This window comes from Callionymus lyra, chromosome 16 (genome assembly GCF_982586985.1).
Source record: "Callionymus lyra chromosome 16, fCalLyr1.hap1.1, whole genome shotgun sequence".
NCBI classification, from domain to species: Eukaryota; Metazoa; Chordata; class Actinopteri; order Syngnathiformes; family Callionymidae; genus Callionymus; species Callionymus lyra.
In genome coordinates, this window is record NC_141833.1 from 13,702,755 (window position 1) to 13,728,537 (window position 25,783).

The 25,783-nt window shown below is 37.5% G+C and overlaps 1 protein-coding gene across 1 annotated transcript; it reads left to right on the top strand.

Annotated features, from left to right (window-relative positions):
• The first annotated feature begins 6,736 nt into the window (after positions 1-6,736).
• LOC148063822 (histamine H3 receptor) lies at positions 6,737-12,996 on the top strand. The gene is made up of 3 exons (XM_087811718.1): positions 6,737-6,992; positions 7,060-7,226; positions 12,191-12,996. The coding sequence occupies exons 1-3, from the start codon at positions 6,737-6,739 to the stop codon at positions 12,917-12,919; spliced, it is 1,152 nt and encodes a 383-aa protein (XP_087667844.1). The 3' UTR covers positions 12,920-12,996.
• The last annotated feature ends 12,787 nt before the right edge of the window (positions 12,997-25,783 follow it).

Below are 25,783 nucleotides of genomic sequence, written 5' to 3' on the forward strand. Positions count from 1 at the left end.
CTGGACTGGATTGGAGAGATTTGAGTTTGAGTAACTATGTATAAAACATGAATTCCCATGAAATACAATTGTAATAATGAGATTAGTTTAAGTCACAAACAAATTATCTCTCAGCGAACATGTTTGTAGAAATAAATATAAAATTTCACCGTTTTTTTTTACACTGCACACATCATATTCTGTCTGTCGGAAGGTTAAACATCAAAGTAATGCTTGATAGTTTTTTTTTTACATTTTATACACGTTTTTAGAAATAAGTACAATAAAACATTTAACAACGTTTTATTTGACATTGCATACATCAAATTTTGTCTGTTGAAAGGTTTAACTTCATAGACATTTTTGATATATACATTCTGATTTTTTCTGTAACTGTTAAATAGTATTTGTCTTATATTATACATTTTATGAAATAAATATTTGACAATTATAATAATAATAATAATAATAATATTTATATTTTTAATGACACGCGTTCCATTTCTATTACAGCTTATTCAAAGTATTTATAGAATCTATTTTACTTTATTTTCGTGGCAGTTAGTTAATATATTTATTTTGCATAACCTTTTTTTATATAATCATCATATATTTTATGGTAATTTTGTTCTTCAACCTAACTTTTTTTTTGTTTCTTTTTTTTCTCTTTAACCAATTTTTTTTTTTCACTTCGCAGAAATTGGCTTCAATAATTTAAATATTATGGACATTTAAATTAAAAAATATTTCGGTGGAACAACATTGCCCGTAATATCAAATATAATTTTTTCAATAACCTAAATTATTGATAATTTATGTTCCACATAAAATACATAATTTACAATATTATTGTGCCTTTAGCTTCCCATGGAAGGTTTGAAAGGTTTTTCTCAACATTTTTTAAAAATTATTTCTTATTTTGATCATTATATTCGACACTAACAATACTCATGGTGGCCTCTCTCTATATTTTATGAAGCATGAGTCGTCGACATAATCCTCCTCCGATGATTTAAACCAAAATAAAGAAGACAAATATTTTCCTTTTGCTCCAAGTGAAGATCTTTTTTTTGTTGTTGTTGTCATTTATTGTTGTGTTACTGTGTCATACGAACGGTCCTCAGCATCTGAATAAAAACACTTGAGCACTCGAGAAGCCACAGCTGGGAACAATATAATCGGCGACACTAGAGTTTGTGTGTTTTCCGAGAGCTCTCCGCTGTTCAAATGAGCCGTTTTAATTTTGTTTTCCAAATCCAACCAAAACGCACCTGCCATATGTATTAGTCCCACGGAGGAGCATTATGGCGCTAACATGACTGATGTGCTAAAGGCTACAGAGTGCACGCTTGATAGGGTAATCGGGGACGATAGAGGACGAGACGCCTTATGATGTCACGTGAAGACATTTTTACACTTTTTAATAATTCATACACTTTACCACACGTTGATTCAGATAAATGATCTAATTTACCTTCATGAAATATTCATGCAGACATGACTTAGGCTCTTAATTCAAGTGTTTCACGGATGATGATGAGCAACAAGAAGGTATTGTTGTGTAGACCTCTGGTCCGGGGACTGGTATCGGTCCGTGAGACTTTTGTTACCAGGCCGCACAAAAAGAAAAAAAAAAGTTCTATTTATTAACACTGCCTAAAGGGTGTTTAATTTAGAAAATTGATTTTCTTTTAAATAAAGAAACAGCTAGAAGACACACACGTACAGAACACCATCGTCAGCATACAATACAATATACAAAGACGCAAACACACAAACGTCTTGTGACTTATTTGTATTTTTTTTTTACAGGAAACGCTGTGGTATTTTTATGTCATTAGAATCCTGACATTTAACGGGTCAAAAAGGACGAGGCGGACGAGGCAGGCAGACGAAAATTGGTCCAAAACACTTGTAACATGTTGTTCGGAAGTAGTCGACTGTGAAGTGGCTAAAGATGTAGGAATGGATGGAGCTTTTAACGGGAACAGAAGGTTCTGGAAATGTAAACGGGTGCAGCTGAGATTTCATGTATAGATTTCTTTCCAAGGCCAGTGCATATTTAGGTTATTAAAAAGGTGATTAAAAGAAGACATAATATAAATAATAATTACTTACTTACTTACATAGGGGGTAAGGTAAGGTAAGTGAGGTAAGATTTGAGCTTCTGGTCCTGTGTATCCAAGGTTTCAAACAGGTGGTTTTATTTGGTACAGCAGTAACTAACCAGGTTATAAGTTTAGTGGTACTAACCAATTACAGCAACCCACTAACTTGTGGTGCCAACATAACACTGAATGCCCATCATGCATTTGTGTCTGGTGTTGAGGGAATCTTTCACCAATCAATCATAACGATTGGTTAGCAATGAGGGTTTAATGTCCACCAAATGTGCCAAAGTTTAACTGACAGGAGGAGGAAGAAACAGGGGAGGAAATAGACAAGGAGGAAATAGCATGAGGAGGGAAAAGATGAGGAGGAGATACATGAGGAGGGAAGAGACCAGGAGGAAAACAAAGAGTAGGAAATAGACGAGGAGGAAAACAGAGAGAAGGGATAGACAAGGAGGAAATAGCAAGATGAGGAGGAAATAAATGAGGAGGAAACAAACGAGAAGGAAAACATAGAGGAGAGAATACATTAGGAGGAAATATATGAGGTGGAAAAGACAAGGAAACACATGAGGAGGGAATAGACGAGGAGGAAATACATGAGGAGGGAAAAGATGAGAAGGAAAACAATGAGGAGAGAACACATGAGGAGGAAATAAATGAGGAGGCAATAGACGAGGAGGAAATAGACAAGGAGAAAACAAATGAGAAGGAAAACAATGAGGAGAGAATACATGAGGAGGAAATATCTGAGGTGGAAATAGACGAGGAGGAAATAGCATGAGGGAAAAGATTAGGAGGAAATACATGAGGAAGGAAAAGACAAGGAAATAGATGATGAGGAAATAGAGGAAGAGGGAATACATGAGAAGTTAAGAGACCAGGAGGAAAACAAAGAGTAGGAAATAGATGAGGAGTAAATACATAAGGAAGTAAAAGACGAGGAGGAAAACAGTGAGAAGGGATAGACAAGGAGGAAATAGCAAGATGGGGAGGAAATAAATGAGGAGGGAATAGACGAGGAGGAAATAGACAAGGAGAAAACAAATGAGAAGGAAAACAATGAGAAGGAAAAGATAAGGAGGAAATATATAAGGTGGCAATAGACGAGGAGGAAAAAGATGAGGAGGAAATACATGAGGAAGGAAAAAACAAGGAAATACATGAGGAGGGAATAGATGAGGAGGAATTAAATGAGGTAAAAGACAAGGAGGAAACACATGAGGAAGGAAAAGATGAGGAGGAGAAACATGAGGAGGGAAAAGACAAGGAAATACATGAGGAGGGAATAGATGAGGAGGAAAACAATGACGAGAGAATATATTAGGAGGAAATATTTTAGGCGGCAATAGTTGAGGAGGAAATACTTGAGGAGGGAAAAGATGAGGAAATATATGAGGAAGGATCGAGGAGAAGGAAAACAATCAGGAAAGTAAATAATGAGGAGGAAATACATGAGAAGGTAATAAACGAGGAGGTAATACATGAGTTAATAGAAAAGGAGGAAATACATGAGAAGGTAATAGACAAGGAGGGAAATGATTATAATATTTATACACACATCTCTGTGTATTTATATCCATTAACACATAAACATATTTTGAATAATGTCCCGAACTCACTTGATGGCATTTCTTTCTTTAAACATGTAGCGAGATTTTTCAATTATTACTTTCCATTTTGGAAACAAAGGAGAAGAACCTTGTGACACACCTCGAGTAAAATCCCTCATCACGTCCCTCATTCCCTGCTCCGGCTGCAGCTGTCATGCGGCTAACTGGGCGACCACGCTACTTCCATTTGAGAGAAAATAACAGTCTTTCAAAAGTGAGCCCCTCTAGTCACTTCTACTGTTCTCTAGTGTTTCTCATTTCTCCCGGACCACAGCTGGCACGCCGGCAGGCTAGTATCAGAATGCAAATAAGACCTTCTTCTGCCAGTATGTGGCTCAAGGAAGCTTAAATTGCAAGTATAAATATGCGAAAGCAACAGAGAACAAATGGAGACGCTTGTCCAGAGGAGAAAGTGGCAAATGGCTGATGAATTAATGCATTGTATTCTTGCTTGTAGTACTTTAAAATTCAAGATTATTTTCCAGGATCCTGCATCGATAGTTCGACAGCACTGAATCATTTTTTTTTTCACTTTTTGGCTCGCAAATCATATTCTATGTGTTTCCCTAGTTCATTTATGGTTGATGGTTCAATAATGGGTGTTTTTTAAATAAAATATTTCATTTTTTTACAATTTATATAATAATTGTCACATTGTTCGTCCATTTTTGTGTTGCAATTAAACCTTCAACCGCTAGATGGCATACTTCCTTCGCAGGCAAACAATGAATTCTCGCGATGCCTGAGGACGAGAGGATACAGTCGACTCCAGCAGATTTTAAAGCTGATGTTTGGACATATTTTGGTTTCAAAACAAATGAAAGCAGTTACGACTTCGTCAAGAGTCATGTGGTCTGTAAATTCTGCAACACCAGATTCAAGTACTCGACAATACTACATTTATATTATATTCCTGTTGCTACAGTATCGCAAAAAAACGTATTATTGACCCTGTAGCGTGATACGTATCTTGCCAATAAACAATATCTTACTTAAATGTTACTCTTGTGCCCATTGTGTCTTGTATTAAGTATGATGAGATATTAGATGTATATGCTAGATTTGGTATTTTACTTCCCAAATTTTAGAACATTGAATAGCTTGTCTTAAAATGAGCTGAGTCAATAAGTGTAGGAATATATTTGAGAGCTTTTCATTAATTCAACAACAACAAAATGTATCAATACAAAATAAATTTGTTTAATGCTTGATATAAAATAAAGACTTCAATCTGTAAACGACACTCGCTTCACTATCTGTCACTGTGGCTTCCTAGTAACCATCAGTGCTTAGCTCCGTTCTACGCAGCTTAGCATTAACTGAGTACAACTAATCAATGAGTCTAATTGCTAATAAACGAAAAATATTAAACAACAATATGTGTACCCAAATACACAATCCCACCTACATTTGAAATAGACAAAACAAAAAAACAACATTTACATTTGAAAACAACAATCCAGATATGCTAACATATCAACATACACTAAGATGCTAACATGCATTCTATTTTTGGAGTACCTGTATTTTTAGCAGTAGCGAACGGTTTCATTATGCGTTAAACTACTTTATCAGCTCCAGGTAAATAAATATCCTGTGTGTGTGTATATGTGTGTGTGTGTGTGTGTGTATGTGTTTCTAAAAACAGTTCACAGATATTAGCGACTAGTACCATACAGGCATCTTAAGGACAAACCAGGAAGAGGATAAACAGTGTGGTGCTTAGCGATGCCTCATGATTTTACCCATCCTTACTAAAACATTTGTCACTGTTGCAACATGCGTCATCAACAGTAACCAAATACCCCATTGCTCTGCCAGTAAGTAAGTAAGTAAATAAAGGTTATTTGTAAAACACGAAGACGACTACGAAGGAGTCAGTAGATCCATCAAACAAGATCGTTCCAAAGCTTAGGAGCAACATCTTGGAAGGATTTCTCTCCTCTGGTCCTGAACCGTGTTCAGGAACCATCAGTAGATTCTGATCCACAGACCTCAGAGCCCGAGCTGGGGTGTAAGGCTGTATCAGATCACTGATGTAAGGTCTGACCATGAATAGATCTGAAAGTAAGAACCAGAATTTTAAAATTGATCCTGAAAGAAACTGGCAGCCAGTGAAGAGTTTTAAGGATTGGAGAAATGTGAGTTCTTCTACTAGAGCGGGTCAGAATTCTCACTGCAGAGCAGTGCTAGCTATATAATATAAACTTTGCCTCTGAATGAAAAACTCCACTCAAATATGATCAGTTATAAATAGAGGCAATCATTTGTGGACAAATTGCACATTCATATAAAATCAACAGGAAAAAAATTGTTACCGAAAATAAGTTAACTTTCAAAAATACACTAAGATGCTAACATGTATGCTATTTTAACAATCAGTATTTTTGGCACTTTTGGGTTCAAACTAGTATCATTTAACAAGATTTAACAAGTGTGAAACTAGGATATTCTGTGCCCAAATTAATGTCATTTAAAACTGGATGTCGTTTTAACAAAATTTGTATTTATTATTAAATACTCATCATTCCATGTTGTGTTTACACTGGAAATGAAAGTTTCTGGTTCCTATTTATCTTTTTCAGGGCTGGGCTTATTACATTTCCTCAAGGGCCACATTAAAGATGGTGACGGTTATGAGTTTAAAAAAAAGTGAAAAATAAAATAAAAAAATAGGGTAAAATGATCAACAACAAAAAAAACTAAATATGCCACCAAAATACTTAAAAATATATATTTAAAATAACTTTTAAGTTTCTTTACACGTGATCGCAATATCCAATCCAAACTCGTTTCGACTCATCGATGAATAGTTTAACGTTAAAAGCGTAATTCAATAGACTGATGGAGTAAAGTGCTGCAGGCGCGCCCTCTGCTGGCGATGCTCGCTCACTGTCCTCCAGCATCACAAACCACCGCCGCCGCGTCTCGTCTAGAGGATGAATGGGGTGTTGACACTTGTTGCTTCCTCTTCTTCTCCTCCTCGCCACTGTTTAATTTAAGGACCTTTTAAAAAAATAAATAAAACCCATCATGTCGCAGCAGCTGCAGCAGCAACAAAGTGACTTCAACTCCAGCGGCGTTTCCTCGGACACCAGCAACAGAGTCCACAGCAGCTCCGGCGTCTCTGGACCAGTGTTCGTCGTCCTCATGGTGATGATGGTAACTTTAGTCATGGTCATAGTTCTGGGCAACGCTCTGGTCATCTTCGCCTTCAAAGTGGACAAGAGTTTGAGGAGACAGTGCAACTATTACTTTCTCAATTTGGCAATATCTGATTTCCTCGTGGGTGAGTAAAACAACTATATTTATTTATTAATTTCATATTTTTTTGATTTTATTTTGATTTTTTTTAGGTGCATTTTGCATCCCGGTCTACATCCCTTACATCCTGACCGGCAGGTGGACTCTGGGCAGAGGACTGTGTAAGCTGTGGCTGGTCATGGACTACCTTCTCTGCTCAGCATCTGTCTTCAACATTGTCCTCATCAGTTACGACCGCTTCCTCTCAGTCACCAGAGCAGTGAGTGGACATTCTTCCCTGCATGAATTCACTGTTACACCACGAATGAGTCATGGACAAGAGTAGGTTTTTGGAGTGTGCCGGGGTCACTGGCAGGGACAATGCAACCCTCGTGGTCCCACAGGTGCCCATCTGCAAAAGGTTAATGTGTCTGACTCCTTCAGGCTCGGAGCCACGGCTCATTATAGGAATTCCCTGTCAAAATATTGGGGAATTGCCTTTTGAAAAGATGTTTTTTTTGGGGATTCAATATGTATCTAAACCTCACTGACGACTTAAATAAGAAGCATTTTATGAAACCGGTGCCTTTAAAAATGTGTGAAAATCTATTTAGAATGTTAAAATGTACAGATTCATTCAATACTACAAGATGATTTGAGAGTGTTTGATATAAATGTACACCTTTTTTTTGTATTTTTCCACGTCGTGGTAAAAATATAGATTAAAAATGAGAATTTTGAACCAATTAGGTTCATTACGTTAACAAAATTATTTCCTAATAGTAATATTTCATGCAGGTTAATATGCTGCTCAAATGTTTCGGCTATTACAAAGAAACGTTTTTTTTAAAATAGCATTAGTTCCCACAATTTTTGCCCTTTTGGGGAATTAAAAGGATGTTATGCTTTATTAATCATACAAACGTAATGTATCTGTTAAATAATACATTTATTTTTGCGAAACCTTTTGATTTGTTTTTTATTGTGACAAAATATATCACAATCTATATGAATATTTGCTATTTTTGGGTATTTAGCGTAATTTTACTACCCTGTAACGCAAGATAGATAAGAATGTTTTACTTTGTTATAGGAGTTATTTTAAGATATTATCTTAAACAATGTATCAACAAATTTACAATGAATTCCAAGATTTAATTGTTATTAATTCCCTATATTTATGTTAAATTCATATTATAATATTGAAGTAATTATAATACTTCAAGTTACAACAGAGGTTCAAACAACATCTATTTAGAATCAATTAATGTTTAAAAAACACAACTTTAACTATGACATTCTATGTCATCATTAAAAACATTTGTGATGGGCCACATTGGAGAATCTTTAGATGACTCTGAGACAGTAGTTCTCACATGGGTTGGATTTATCTGTACTGTAAATGTTATATTAACTGATAAATTCCAAAACCATCTTCTATCCAGGGTGTACTCCGCCATATAATATAATAAATAATATTAAATAATAAACCAATTGGTTTGGTCTTCACAGAAAAAGGGAACGTAATGACTGCTGCCATCTAGCGGATGAAGGTTGAATTGCAACACAAAAATGGACAAAGTTTACAGAATGTACAGACCACATGACTCTTGACAAAGTCGTAACTAGTTTCATTTGATTTTAAACCAAAATATGTCCAACATCTGCTTTAAAAGCTGCTGAGGTCGACTGTATCCTCTCGTCCTCAGACATCGCCGGACTTTTACGGGAATTCATTATTTGGCTGCAAAGAACATAATGACTGCTGCCATCTAGCGGTTGAAAGTTGAATTGCAACACAAAAATGGACAAACGCAGTGACTATTATTATATAAATTGTAAAAAATTGAATTATTTTATTTAAAAAAAACAACACATTATTGAACCATCAACCATAAACGAACTAGTGTAACACATTTTCAGGAAACAAAACATTTCGTTATCTTTCAAACCAGACCTCAGAGAGCCAACAAATGTATGTGTAGAATTAAAAACAAGAAAATCATACAGTCTTGATTTATTTATTTAGCTACTGTAAAAAATTATTGAGCCCGTAAAAATTGGGATTGGAGGTGTTCTATATTGTTGCGACTCACTGTATATGACGAAAAATAAATCAAAATGCGTTTCTGGTGTTGTTTAGGGGGCTAAACGTGTATACTATGAACACTCGCTAAACCAAGAGCACTTACATCAGTTTCTTTACCATTTTACACGAGTGTTGCACATCTAAGAATAGACACCCCGGGTCTCGTGTTAGCCATTAGCTCACCCGTCCAGCACCTCGTATCTTTCTCCATTTTTTTTTCTTCACCATTTTCGTCCGTATGCATTAGCGCGCTGACTCGCACGGGTGCGTTAACGCTAATGTGGTGGCGGACAAAGAGCACCAATGTTTCCTTTCACCAGCAAACACTTAACATCAGAGCAGGGAATACAAATAACAGTGAAGAGAGAAATGGTTCTTTCTTTAATTAGGAGGCTTTGATCATGGAGGGACTCCGGTGAGCTCTGGTCACCCCTTACCTGCCGAGATCAATCAGCCCAGGAGCAGGGATGGCAGATGCCAAAAAGCTTGAAAGCATTTCTGTGCGATCAATGGATGGAGGGAAGCGTCACTGACTGGTTCGATGCGGTCGAGTTCGTCCTTGAAGGGAAGACGGAGCGAAAAGATTTGGGTCATTGTGGAGGCGTTAGTCGAAAAATGTTACTATGAACAGAGAAAAATCGTTTTTTGTAAAGTTATAAAATCACTCCATGAATATTTTTTCATGTGTAAGTCAATAAAAACAAAAGGAAAACTCTCCCCAAAGTACTACAGTAGATTCAAAAATGTATTTGCGAGTAAAAATGGAATGTTGTATAAAAAAATGAACAGATTGAACAAAAATGCAATATTATACAAACGTATATAAATACTTATTTTGTTTTACTATGACAGTTTTATTAGAAAAAATATTTTAAAGGATCCAATCAATGTTAAAAAAAAAAAAAACTACTAGAAAAAATGTTATATATATATATATACCTTAAAAGTCATAATAAGATGAATACTATATATTTTAAAAATATTTTTAATGCCTAATATTTTAACATATATTTGAAAATAGTTTCAATTAATAAAACTGAATTAATCATCCACATTTAACATTTTTTATAACTTAAATAATACATATAAAAATAATAATTACTCTGATTTATACATCCAAATATAATTTTTGTATGTGTGTTTTCTTTTATTTGTATTAATTGTATATTTTAAATGTGTTTTTATTAGATATAAAATATACAGCTATTATATGTAAATCCATTGTTATTGTATACATATTTATTAATTTATAAAATATGTATGTAATGATCTATTTTATTCATCATAAAAATAAGTTATATTGAAATTATATTTTAATGTAAATAAATGTTGCAGTGATGCAACAAACTAAATAATTTTTTATGCTTATTAGAGCGCAACATTGTTTTTTTGTGGAGTTAAAAAAAGAATTTAGATTTCTACCCTGCCCTTGTTGGATGAGGTCCCAGGTCCATCATCCCACTGTAGTAAATAAAAATATCATGCATTAATAATAATAATAATTTTTAAAAAAAACACAGCATTTTTGTATAAAATTTAAATAAAAAATACCAAACAAATGTTGTTTTTTGCGTGAATTCGTTCTCCACGACTTAAAAGCGAACCCTCAGATTCCTCCACTGACCCGGTTCACAAAGATTCCGACATACGGTCGAGCTCAGTGCATCAGTGTCAGAACCAGCCGAGCGCTGAGGAGGATTTTCTCTGCTGCGAAGCGACTAATCAGAGCGGAGATGATGATGAATATTTATAGGAGGACCAAAATCAGATGGGATCACACGGGAGGTTACAAACGATTGTGTGAAACCACATCTGGTCATTTTTGGCTCTCCACCAACTCCCATACGTTCTATTAGGAGGCAGTGAGACAAACAAGCTGCAGAGAATTAATTCTCTTAAAAAAAACTACTACTTTAGTCATTTATTCACTGTTTATTTTAAAATATACATTTTAATAGTGATAACCATCTCTGTGTCTTCTTGTCTCTAAACAAGATTAACTTTTGGCCACTTTTGTACCGAAAGGTCCCACAAGAGATTAACATAGCGTTAATCTGATTTTTTTTTTTTTAATAAATAAGAATTTAAACATCGGAAAAATGTATGTTTATGTCATGATAAATCCAGATGTTTATTGGCTTTTTAAATAAAAATAAACCAATACAAACTTAACTTTACCACGTTTGTATCGAAAAGTCCCACGAGAGATTAACATAGCGTTAATCTGAAAAAAATAAAAAAATAAATAAGAATTGAAACAGTGGAAAAATGTATGTTTATGTTACGATAAAGGGTAAAACACAGGAAAGGAAGACAACATACACAATTTAAATTAACTAAACAATAATTTGTTCACAGATGTCCAATGAAAACAGTATCCAAAAAGTCCACCAGATGTCAGCAAACAAATACAAGTCCTTTCTCTAAGTCAAAATCTTATAAAGTCCTCAACAAACTACAGGGATATCTAGAATTGTGTGGCCGCCAGACACAGGAACCGCTAAAAGAATAAAAGGAAGAGAAAAGTCAAGGGAGTGTAACCGCCATGCAAGTCAGAAGTGTAAACGAGCCGACGCCGGTCTATGGGAAGTCCGGTGCACATGTTAAACACAGTCTAAACAGCGACTCCCCGTAAACTGCCAACAATGAGGTGGATACAATAGAAATAGAATAGGAAGTGTATTTACAATTTAAAATGTAACGAAAGGGGATCTCTACATCATTGCCTTTTAGCAAGCATGATGACGAAAAAGATGGAATATTCCAAAAAAAGAGATGGGATGAAAGCCGACAAAATATTGAAAGCTTTTTTTTGTGAAGCTAAAGGTGGCAAACGCTAACATTAGTTGCTAACAATTCTGTTAGATTTTATTTTTTTCCGGCTTGACTGTCAAATAAATATGGTTTTTATTGTCCCATCAATTGGACTGAATAGAAACTTTTGACACAGATTCATCTGTTCTTCCTGACTGCACTCTCTTCTTCGCCTCCTTCGATCTTTCCTCTCGTTTTCACTCTCTTCAACTTCCTTCCTGTAATTTACCCTCACACGACAGGTCCCATGATGCACTGCAGCTCAGAGCTTTTCAATCAGAGTTCCGTTGATTCGTATGAAACTGTGATTTAAAGTGGATTTTATTTCACACTTTTTGCAGATGAGCTACCGGGCGAGACAGAGCATGACTCATCAAGCCATCGTCAAGATGGTCACGGTCTGGGCGCTGGCCTTCGTCCTCTACAGCCCGGCCATCCTGTTCTGGGACCTGGTGGTGGGCACGAGCGACGTGCCGAAGGACGAGTGCTTCGCCGAGTTCTACCGCTCCTGGTACTTCCTGCTGAGCGCCTCCATGCTGGAGTTCTTCTCCCCTTTCATCTCGGTGGCTTTCTTCAACCTCAGCATTTACCTCAACATCCGGCGGCGGAGGCTGCGGAGCGCCGAGGCCCACCTGCAGCACGGCGGCGAGCCTCCGCCCGACGGCGTCTCCCACGCCTCGGGATTAGGAAGCAAGCTGGCCCGACGGGTCTCCGTCCACTCCCAGAGCTCGTCCCCCAGTCTGGGGAAAGTCGATCCCCCGACCAGCAGGGCGGCGCTGCCCAGCCGTCTGTCCAGGGATAAGAAAATTGCCAAATCCCTGGCCATCATCGTTTGTGTTTTCGCCATCTGCTGGGCCCCGTACACCCTGCTGATGATCATCCGCGCCGCCTGCGGAGGATGCTTCATCCAGCGTCACTGGTACGAAATCACCTTCTGGCTCCTGTGGCTCAACTCGGCCATTAACCCTTTCCTGTACCCGCTCTGCCACAGTAGCTTCCGAAGGGCCTTCGCTAAGATCCTGTGCCCCAAACGCCACACCACCCCCCCGCCGTCCGCCCTGCGCGCCTGACCGAATGCCTGCAACCCTGGAAGGAATGATTCCAAAACCACTAAAACCTTCCATCGTCTCCGAGATGTCTTCGATCGTGAAATTAAAGTGTGTGTTAATGACGTACTGTACCTCATCACTCAAAGGCTCCTCCGTGGAAGTTTTTCTTAATGTTGTCAATTTAGACACTCATTATTTTTCGCCTCTTCAGACGAGAGACTACTTGACTTGTGAATAATCTTTCTGCTGCCTTGAAGCTAAAAAGCAATGAATCAATCCAAGTATGTCTTCTTAACGAGGAGCTTCCACTAAGGAGTATTTCATTTTTTTGGAATAAACGTGGCTTCCTTAAAAACATAGATCTTTATCACCCTCTGCTGTTCAAAGGTAGTTATTATTTTAATTCAGAAGCAGATGAAAGTGAACACAAAGTGCCATTAAAGTGTCATGATTCCTGTTTGTAAATCTTTTTAATATTTTATTTAAACATACTTGTCAGTTAACTTTTAATAATGTATTGTTGTGAAGACAAAATTAAAACGATTAGCATTGGTCTGGAAAAAACAACAACAACCCAAAATTGGCTTTTTAAATAAAAATAAACCAATACAAACTTAACTTTACCACTTGGGTTTACCGGATATATACGATTTTTTAGTAAATAATACTTAAGAATAAAAGTAGTATTTTGATAAGACGAGGCATAATTTGTATTTTCGCAGTTTGAAAATCTTTTTACGAAATACCAATTGTTGTTTTTATTTAACAAGATTTGTTGTAACAAGAACAAGACTTGTTTATTTATTTTCTAAATTATAATTTACCAGACATTTTCATTATTAGATACGTTGTGTTTTTACAACATTAGTACAATAGTTTGTTGACAAAAATTATTCGGTAAGAATAATAATATTTTGCAGTAAATAAAAATTAGAAATTGAACGATAATTGAACTTGATAGTAAATAACAGGAAAATAAATAATCATACATATAGTCAGTCAATGCCCCCAAAACAAGTTTACATATACATATTTTAAGAAAATAATGACATTTTATAATGAAGTGTATTTATTTAAATTATAAAATTTTAATGAACTAGAAAAAAAGGGAATTTTAAGGCAGTTGATATCTTAATTGATACATTGATGTATTATTAATATTAATAATAATCTGTAACTTCTGCGTTTAAATAAAGTTATTTATAAACGCTTCACGAACCACATTTTGCATGTACGAGTCTTCACCACTAGATGTCAACAGCTGCCTTTTCCAAATCTCGCAGCTCATCTACGGATCAACTTCTCTTCCTTGAATTCATGCACAGATATTCTTGAGCTTCATTTGAGATGTTAATCATTACTTTTGTATTGGATTTTTTTTTTTTTTTTTTTGAAATGGAAATTTAAATGCTCTGTTTAATGTTACTTAAAGTGCTACAATTTTTCTGTGAACTATGTTTTTGGTTTATATAATCTGCAAAAAAATGTAACAGGCAAACGTGCAAAAAAGAAAGTCGGATTTTCTGCTCAGATGCATTTGTGTATTATTAAGGGGTCATAATGTCCACCAATAAAGAAGATTGACCCAATTAACCCGGTGTTTGTTGTGAATTCATAATCTATTGTGCAACATATACATCTATTTTAAAAATATATATACAAACTCTCAAAATCCAGGATTATTAAGAAAATATAAAATCTAGTTTCTTTGAAATTGTATGTGAAAAAGAGATGCAGATCGTCGAATCAGATGCCATGGTTCTCCGTCGGTACAGGTTGGGGAATTCTCTCGGAAGTGAAGATGGATGGAGTCCACTGCACGGAGATATTATAATCCTAATCTGGTGCCGAGCCTCTTGGGATTCTAAAGTCAGAATCTGGTCCGGGGGAAGGGAAGATGAAAAATGAATGTACTTCAAAAAAAAAGAGAAAAGGAAATAAACACGGTAAATATTGTGTATAACAGTTTTAAATGTGTTGTTATTTTCCATTAAAACTCTTTACGTTTAAGTTGAATACTTTTTAAAGGCACTTTCATTAAATGATCTCCAGATGTGAATGATCAGAGCAGTGATTACATTGTCTCGTAAGAAAAAAGGGGTGTAGGAGGAGGAGGAGGATGAGGGGGGGGTTGCAAATTTGCAGGTGTCTGGGTCCCAGAGGGGAGTAACATTTCTCATATTGTTGCCCGTTTGCACATCTGGGCCCTCGGTCAGGTGCTGGGAATAAGGCCACAGCTGCAGGGGGAATGGGCTCGAACACCCACCCCCTACTCCAGCACTACTCCCTCATGCCCGTGGCGTGGTGGGGGGACCGTCGAAACGCTCCTGACCAGGAGGCACATTTCCCCGGAGACGAGCCCAGATGCATCTATCAGCAGAATGGAACGCCTGCGTTCTCTCTGTGTAAATGTGACAGCCGGAGCCGCATCGCCGTGGAGCGTCTGCATCCGTTCTGAGGGGAAGGAAAGACCACTGCTATTGATTTTTTGGCTGATAGATTAAAATGTCACGCCACGTGTTCCCCCCGAAACGAATGCCGCAGTGGGAATCATGCGGCCTGGTCCGGGGAGGTGGGCAATCGAACCACAAAACAGACTTGATATGTTACTCACAGAAGAAGCTGGAACAATCTGAATCAGAAATTAATTTTGTAAAGTGATTTAGTTTAAAAATACAACTCAATTGTGTAGACCAAAGTATTTGCTAAACACACAAGTAAGGTAAGGTAAGGTAGAACTTTATTGATCCCTCAGGAGGTCTCCTTCGGGATATGGCTTTTTTTTCCAATAGCCACAGCAAATACAGCAATTTTCCATAAAAAATAAATCAAAATAAAATAAGAACAAGAACAAAGAGAAGTAAAGAGAAAGAACAAGATGATACAATCTAAGTCTATAGATAAAGAACATAGATCAAAGAAAAATAACAAAGACAAAGGATACAAAGACTAACATAGAACAGAACATCCAGATACTTTCGTTCCACTCCGAACTCAGAATTGTACAATTTAATAGCAAGTAGTATTGCTATGAACCATTATCGCTGAAGACACTGGAAATATGACTTAGAAGATGAAAACAGGGATTGTTATTTGCCTTTATTCATGATAAATACTGTATATATGCAACAGGTAATTCAAGTAACCTATCAATAACTGGAGAAGCCACATTTGTTGTATGACATAGGGGGCGTCAAATTCGAAAACCCCCCAGTAGGAAGTCACATTTTAAAAACTTTCTGGCACTCAGGAAGAGGAAATAAATAAATAAAATCAGTCCTTTTAACTATTGGAGGATAGGAAGTGTATAATCTAAAAAAAAAAAACTGTGATTCTGAACTGAGATGGATTAGCTGCTATGGACAGTTAGGCATCTGCTAACAGCTTGATGATAACTTTAAAAGATATATGTACTATTTTTAAGATGTACTTTTCATGTTACCGAACAGATACATTCATATTAATGATAGTCATTTATCTTAAAGCTGAAATTCGAAACGGAGACGACTGAGGCTTAATGCTGCTGCAGATATGGACTCTTAGCATGTAGCATATGCTAACAGCAGAATAAAATAGACCCATTCAATGACTTTTAAATAGATGTGAAATAGAAACACACTTAGAAATGTGTTAAGAAAATCATGCATGATTTAAGTTCTCCTAAATCTTTTGGATCATCAGCTTTTATAACCGATACTTTTCTGAACTTTTGTCGTCAGCAGTTAAGGTTAGTGATACAATGCATATCAAGATGAAGGGGCAAAGATACAATAAATTGCGCTACTGTACTGGAACGAGGATGTATTCGCAGTATTGTCCGAGTACCTGACCAGGAATTTACTGTCAGCCTGACTCAGTGCGTGAATATCGATACGATATAGTGAAAAAAAAACATACGGACATTCAAGTGTATCGATTTATTTCTCACTCCCCCTACTGACAACTAGGTATGTCTTTAACAGGCTTCAAGGGGCCAAACGGAGAAATCATTAGCTACAAGAACCTTCTACGATGCTAAACTGAAAATAGCTTATGATGTAATATTCATTGATGACCAAAACATGTTAACAAATATTTCAATATACCTTTTGCTTGCACTGACACGGTAGCAGTCGGAAACAAGACAGGAAGGAGCAGAAAAAAAAGCAAAAACAAGACAATGCTGAGTCAGAAACAAACGATTCCAAAACAAAGAGCTGCTAGTGTGGGGGGAGATCATCTATAGATAGGTAGAGAATGACTAGGTGTCTTGGGTGGCGGAGAGCTGTGCAGACACACTTCTTAAAGCTTAGAAATAAAATATATCTCAGGTTACATTCTATATACTATTCAGATTCCGAGTTAAAGTCAGTGACACAAGGAATTATCTCCATGGCGAGAACTTGGGGGGGTTCAAGTTGCTTTAAGATCTTCGGTTTTCAAAAAAAAACCTCAGGTCATGAGAGATCAACAAGAAGACGCAGGGGTGTAAATACACAAATGAAGTAGAATCCATAGCAAAGTACAAGGTGACCAAACACAAAGTTAATGTGGAGGCGCTATTATGTACTACACAACATTTGCGATAAAACATGGCAGCAGGACCTTCTATTCATTTCTAGTTGTTACCAATAGTAAATAAATATTTAGACTTTAAAGCTTTAAACAATTTGGCCAGGATTTTAAAGTGACTCTTGAGGATCTAATATTCAGAAAAAGGGTTACAATTCCCCCCTTTGACTCTCCAACCTCAGACCCAGCCCCAGCAGATTGACATCCTTGAATTGTGAGGTGTTAGGGAGTCGTCTTGTCCAAACTTGGGTGCAAGTAGAGCAAACAAATGTTGCCAAATTCCACTTGCTTCAAAACAACTTTTACAGCAGTCCCCAGGTAATCCGCCTCCATTGCTCACAACAAACAATGAATGGCGGAGAAACAGGAAGGAGGGATAATAAATACAACCAGGAAGTGACCAGGACATCAACTGTTATACAAGAAAAGTTCAAGTTTTGCTCACAAAACAGGATAACAAGTATTTCTACCTGCAAAACAAACGCTTCAATCTGGAAATGCAGGTCAAATCTTTGGCCTCATTTTGTAACATCACTTAGTTGCGCATTCTCCCCCCGTGTAGCACTTTCTCAACTCTGGAAAAATGTAAACCACGATCAATATTTCATGACGGCTCAAAAAATAAAAAAAACATTTCAGACTTCTGCCGTTTCTCTTCTTCCGTTTCCCCCTCCGTCTGCTTTTTTTTTTTTTTTTTTCCTGCCGCGTACTTCCTGACTAGAGATTAAATAATTCCAATGGAATCCTCCTAGGATGGGTTCCCAGCACTTGGCAATTAAACAATTACATTTAATCAGCATGGGGCGACGCTTCAAGTCACCCTCATTTCAGACGTTGATTAAAAGCAATTCTTCAGTGGTTATGTCTGTCGACTTTGGAAGCCGCGGTTCAGGCTGCAGCTGCGGGGTCAGGCCGGATAGCAATACGACAGGTTCGGCGGCGATAGGGAGGAGCTGTACCGGCCTCTGGTGGCCCGAACGGTAATGACACACATTCACGTGCGGACCTTGTATTGTCGCTTAAGCCCGCGCTAGTTAGATTACTCGGAGACATCTTGACCCTTCGGCAAAGAAGCGAACAATAGAAGCGAGGTCTTTTTTTATGCCGACCGGGTTCTTGCGATTGTAGCTCCTCTGATTGAACACGATCCTCCGTGGCATGCATGGTTTCATCATGCCATGAAACATGATCTCCCTCAAGGAGAGGAAAGCTTTTTAAGAGAGCGCCACGTACTAGAGTGGACTGCGGTTTTTTTTCCGGCGAAACGCAGATGAGATGTGATAGATACCCAGCCCCCCTCTTGCGAAACCCAGGTGCCCCTGTTTCATAAGACACCCCACTGGCTTGCCAACCCTCTTAATTAGCGGCTGCCATCAGCTGGCACCCGGGCCTTTTCGAAACATCGGGCGCTGATGAAGGAACTCCGCTCAGTCCATATTATCGCGTCTTCTAACAGATGGATTGGGATCAGTCGTTAGAAAAGCTTTGTAGGGCGCGCTCGCCCCCTCGGTCCAGGTAGATTGTCCCTGTTCAACCACGGATACGTTCCACTTAGCCTCTCGTTGTTATTGCCGTAAAAACACTCAAATGACGGGTCAATCTAGTCATGGCCGTTATTAAAGAAGGATAAGGTCATACATTTGGAACTGATAAATGAGATATTACAGGTCAGATGAACAAACAAAGCCAGACAAAGAGAAGGAAAATACTTTCAGGGAATGACTTGTAAGAGTCAAAGAGCTAAAGAGTCCGAGGTTCTTTTGGGGGTAAAGACATGGCAGGACCATTAGTCCATTGAATAGCCTTCTTGTCCTACATATCACTAATCTATATGGTTCAGTACCTACTATTCCTAGTTGGTAGAGGCTTTGATCCCTATTCTATGCTACCACTGTGTTCCAAACTTATCCAGCACTACAATCATTGGTTGCGACAGATAAAGGGTCAAGTTTGGACTGATTATAAAACGAAAGACAAGGTTTTATGGTCTTAAGTGGGTGGATGATGGTACCTCAGACTCCCTTTGGGAACATACGTATAGGAACAATACTTTTTGGGGGTTTATACAATAAGAAGGTGAGCCAAGTCGTGCTAGTCATTGAGATTATGAGTCGAAGCCATATAGTTAAACCGCTAAATAATATATAAATCTGAGGATTATTGTACAAAGAAATAATCCTTTCTTTTTGACCGCTTTTCTTTGGAAACAAAAATGGGGCTTCAACTAAAAAACTATCTATCATCTATAACTGCAAGCTTTGGTAGCAATGGACAAGGAGTTGTGTTGAGACACTAAAGACTTTTATATACACAACAGCTTATTTAAGGAGGTACAGTTGAGAGAAAAAAAGATGAAGGATTAGGGTTTGCTGGTCTTGAGTCGACGGTGGACGGCACCTCAATAAACCTTTTTTATAAAAGTAATGATTACGAGCAACTACATGGGTTAATTTACTATATAATGACTCGTCTCATAGAGGCAACATCATTTGTGTTTTACAGTTCAGGCCAAAGGTCTTGGACACGACTCCTCATTCAGTGTGAAAACTTCAAAATATAGCCACCTGAAATGGTTTTTACTTCACAGGTGTGTCATTTCAGGGTGAATTAGTAGTATTTACAGAGTAATGTTTTGCTTTATCAATGGGGTTGGGAACATTAGTTGACAACATTTATCATTCAGTTTATGGAGAGGACCAATGGCCAAGTAAAGAGAAACGAGTGGCCATCATTACTTTAAGAAATTAAGATCAGTCAGTGCGAAAAATTGCAAAAAAGTCAACTTTAAATGAGCCCAGAAGGTGTGTCCAAACGTTTGTCCTGTACTGTATGTTGTATTGTACGAGTTTTTTGTTATTGCAGCAGTTTTAAAGAAGCATCTTCAACATAATCCTTGTATTGAATGTGAGACAACAGTATATATTTTTGGGTCAGGTCAAGGTCACACAGTAAAGATTTCTTTGGGTTATAAAAAATGTACCATCCGTTAATTCAGGAATAGATATTCTATCAAACTAACTGCTTCAGTACTAGATAAGGCTGTTTTCATTTGAAAATCAGCAAATCCAGCGTCGGATTATGTAGAAACAAGAAGGTAGAATCCCTAATGAGATGATTAAAAGGGTAAGAGAGAGGAGCATGTATCGCGTGGGCTGGTAAATTATGACAGCGGCCACCCGTGGATGTAACAGGCTATTGTTCTTTCAAGTCAAATAGAGGTTTCAGGAGCAGCATAAGCCCTCTTGTTAAGACGCGACGGTAACAATACTTCCTTCTAATGACATTCCCATAGTAACTTCTTGCCTCCAAGAATCTCCGGGGAAACGCTACAAGAAGTGATAATTGCATGAAATATACATGGAGAATAAAGGGAGCATGTTTACATAACCAGACCCATAAATATCTGACTGAGTAGACATTGTTCTCAGACTCCTTTTAAGCTGATCTCCCAGGGACGCCATTTTAATGACATGATGGTTTAAAGAGATGCTGTTCCATCTTGTTCCATATTTAATTAACTTTTGGGTTTCTGATGCGGCGGAGGGGAATAACAGAATGAGGAACACGTGACGGAGACAAACACAAATAGCTGGGAGAACAGAGAGGGAGGCAGGGATCGGGGGGGAACACGAGCAGAGACCTTGTCATGCTGTTTACAATACCACAAATGCAACAGAGGAGTCTGGGTAGAGCCGAGGCGTCGGTGAGAGAGGCTGATGACGAAAAGGTATAAAGGAAAATAAATTCTTAAAAAAGAAACTGATGTTGTTCAGGGTGTTACTGGTTACATGTTCCCCTTTAATAGCAATGAACAAAGAAAATGTGGGGTTAGAGATTAAATTAATTTAATTATGACTTGGAAGTATTATTTAACGTGTTTTTTTGTTATCTTTCAGTCTGGAGAAGATTCATTATTTCAAAGGGAGAGAGTCAACATGTTCCTTCCAGTTTCTAGCATAAGATGCTTTTTTACGATGGCTAATGTTGCGAGCTAACTTACATTAGCCTCATCATTGATTATTAAATAAGACATTATTGATTAAAAATAACATTAATGAGAGTGAAATAAAAACTCTGTCATTGATTTCAGGTGTAGTTTTTAAACCCAAGTATTTTTACGTTTTTTTTATAAAGCTTTTAAAAGTACCGGAAAAAAACTGACAATAAAAACGACCCCATGAAAAATTAAATAATAATTTTGTTAAAATAATAATTTTACATGGAACACTCCGACTGGCGTGTAATATTTTGTTTAATTAGACATTGTACAAAAGCAATATTTAATTAGAAAACTAACAAAACATTTGGGCAAATAAATCCACCGAATTATCTCAGGGTCAGGGGAAAAAAAAAAATTCACATTTCTGTCTATAATATTTATAGTTTGTACTTTTTAAATATCTTTTTTTTTACACAAACAAATGTATGTAAATGTCTAAAAGGTATAAAAATAACCTTGGGGGCGACACCTCAAGCCACACTCATAGAATCTGTATTTATGTAGATATAAATTAAAGAACAAAGATTATAGTTTATATAGTTAAATATATATTTTTTTAGATTTTGCTATAAACCTAATTTTCCCAGTTGGTACAATTTGTTCAGCCTGTGACGAATACATTTTGGCCCCTTGAGAGATGAAATTTGACTCCCCTCTTCGGTAATGGATAGATTATTTAGTCTAAATCTAAGGGTCCTACAGAAAAGTGCTTTAAATATATATAAATATATGTGGTAACATCTGTTAGTAATTTGACTAATTGGTGGGCCACAGGGGACTGCATTTGGCCCGCTTTATTTTCATTAAAATACTTCAAGGAATAAGCCAATAAAATCCAAACTCCTAATAAATGGATTTTTCTAAAAAGCTTAAAGATGAATAAACATATTGCATCCTCCGCTCGTCCAGTCAAGAGTGTTTTCCAGTTTCACAGTCAGCTGCACATACAGTGAGTGAACGCTGCATTATTGATACTTCAGTTCCCTCTTCCCTCCTCTTGTTAGACTCTTGCCGTGTCCTCGTCTCATCATCGGCAGAGCAGCAGAGAGAGGTGCAGAGGATGTGACCCAGCTTGGTTTAAATTTCATCGCCTTGTGTTTAATACATTTTTTAAAGTCTCCCTCCTCTTCCCCCCTCCCCGCCCTCCGAAAAAGCATCTTTTCTATTCTACCTGGGTGAGGCAGAGGGAGATGACTGGAGGGGGAAACTCACCTTCAACTCTCCCTGATCGGGAGACAGGAGGACTCATTAGGAGACACTGGTTTAGTCCTTTTTCTTTGTGTGTATTTGCTACTTTTTCCAGGGGCGACCCACTGTCTGACGTGACCCAGCGTGACCCCTTAGAATTAAAGCAGCTACGACATTTAATGAAGTCATTAAAGATTGACATATTAAGGGGAGAAAAAGAATCACATTTTAATATTTGATCAGTGTGAAACTTTTTTTTTTCTTTCTCCCCTCCAAGACTTCCATTCATTTCAAAGAATGATGTAAATTAAAGCAGAAAAATAACTTTATTTTTAGGATTCAAATTAAGATAGCGCCGCCAGTGAAATGAAACTGTCTCTGAAAATATTGGGGTAATATATCTTAAAGTTTAAACGTAAAAATGTAATTGAAAGAGGGGGAGAAATCATATTAAGGAGCAATACAAGTATATCTAATATCTGAGGATATTATTAAACATTTTTGATAGACAGAGGAACAAAATGATCATTCATTTTAAGAAATAAAATGTGTAAACAAGCCGCCAAAACTTCCTAAACGCTGACTAATATCCATAGTCTTGTTAACTTGTGCTTTGAGGATGTTGTTTTCTGCAAACTCAGCCAGTGGATGCGATACAGCAAAACAAAGTGTTTTAATTTACACCAGAAATAACACCAACCTGCGGATTCCACTGCCAAATGTTTTCATGATTTTAATGAAGTGAAAAGAAAGTGAAAAAAAAAAGAAGTTAAAGTTAAAACTCCAATAAAAAGCCCGAAGCAAGAGTTGAACTTTCTGCTCGTACAACTGATTATTTTTGACTGTTGCAGTGCATGCTGGGTAGGTTAGTCAAGTTTAAGAGGCTATTTAATTGCAGATATTGTGAAATTATGTGTTGGGCCGTGTGTAATTGAAGGGAAAGTCCTGAGCTAAAGTTTGTTTATCCAATACACTTGAATCATATTATTTCACTGTTTTGTATTTTTGATTACTACTTGAGTTAAAGAGTGTAAGGGTACTTCTTTAAAGGAATGGCCTTTGGTGTAAGATAGTTCAAATTGCTACAATTAAACCGTGTGACTTTAAACCAGATCTGATTTCTATTCTTTGTTTAAGTAAGTAAGTAAAGTAAGTAAGATTCCCAACCTGACCTTGAATCGTCTTAATAATTTCCCCAATTAATATTTGGTTGGGCAATTGAACAGTGTTGACAGTTGCAGTGCATTGTGGGATTTGTAAGGTTACTAAAGTATTCATTTTTAAATCAAGAGGTTATAAATCAAAGATATTACAAGGTTTATATGTCGGGCCATCATTCAATTTGTCGGGGGCAGGGAGAGGCCCCCAAGCCTTGAGTTTGAATTAGCCAACCACAACAAATGTTTGCAAATTTTACTTTTAAAAATATGTTTTACCAGACTGTTTTTGGAGCAGGAGAGCATAATATTTGTTAAAAAGTGTGTGTGAATCTACCTTTTAAAAACAGTAAAGTATATTTCCTCAGGCACCACATTATAAACAGAGACTGTCAGGCTTTATTATAAATGGAAAGAAAAAAAGGAAAAATATTTTGTATAGACTAAATTATTTAGTTGTATTTGTTACGAAATGCCCTTGAAATAAATGTACAAGAGACAGTCAAATCCATACCAAAAAGTACTTTTACAAGATATATTTGAACTAGTTAAAAAAGAATAAAATGGACAGAATAAAATTTCCTCTTAGTTTTTTGTTTTTTAACCGTAACCCATGATTACGGTCAAAGTATGTGGCCCCCCCCATGACCCTAACTTTTCCCAGCTCTGCTCAAAAGCATCAACACATTGAGTGGTCATAATGATTGTGGCGAGGTCAGGAATGAAGGTTGACCTATTGAAGACAGGACCACAACATCTTGATTCCAGAAAAAAAAAAGCTTAGAACCAGAGTTATTTTGTCATGATTCTTAAAGAATACTTTGATAAACTCCGCAATCACGGCATCAAAACCCTCAACTCAGAAGTTCAACCCTTGTACACGATTTAAATCTCAACAACCGCCTTAGAGAGAAAGAACTATGGGATGGGACGACCATTTTGTGAGTGCGATGCGGAGAAAAAGCTCTCTGGAAGTGGAGATTGGGTTACCCCAGACAGTCCCAGAGGACCTGCCCACCAAATGGATCTGGATCTCATGCTTGGGCGCACATATTGAATGCCATAAGAGGTCTCTGAGGTCTCCTCCAGCAGGAGGGAATGTGCGGCGAACAATGCAGAGTCTCCCTCAAACTAACCCCCCCCCAAAAAAAAGAGCTAGATGAAAGGACGCCAAAAGTTCAGGGCGCAAGCACAAAAATATTTGTGTTCCGATGAAATTGCGGCCGCTCGAGCAGTAGGAACTCATAATTCTTTAATAAAGTCTTAGCGGGTCCTCCGGGGGGAACGATGACTATTTGGCTGTCAAATAAAAAGCAAAATGGCATTTCGCACTCATCCTGGACAAGAAGGGTCTTTGTGGCGCCCCCCAAACATCTGGCCGGACCGCCCCGGCTCCGCTCGCCTAAAAAATCCGCGATGGCGCTACGGCACCGCCGAGGTTTGACTATCTCCGAAACAAGCCGTCCATTCTGCCACTTCTCTGATGGAAGAATACTCGGGGTCTGTGTAATTACACTATATTGCCTTAAACGCCCCCCGGAGGGCGACGCTGCCAATGCCTCACACTTGGGCGAGAGTCAGAAAAACGCTGGAGCGCGAGCGCTGGTGTGTAGCCGCGTCTCCGTCGCAGCTTATGCTGGCGTTAAAAGGGAGACCACAGTGGTTCCGATACGCCTCACAAGTGGATTTAATTAAATCATAAATATGAGCTGGAGGCCGCCACCCAATTTAATGTAATGGATGATGTGGGCCAGTCCATCGTTGGCAGGACGAAAAATCCTGGACGCGTTCAAATGCCCTTGAAGCTTATTAAAAGTACCTGGCACGAGTAGATGCTAGCAAAGTTGTTTAATGGATGCCCAGCTTGCGTTCAGCGTGACAGTTAATGTCGGACTAAACCATTTTTTGATCCAGGCGAGGGACTAACTCCACTGTCGGTTTTTTCAGGGTTCATTTTACATTTTTCACATATTTGACGTCAAGTCAAAC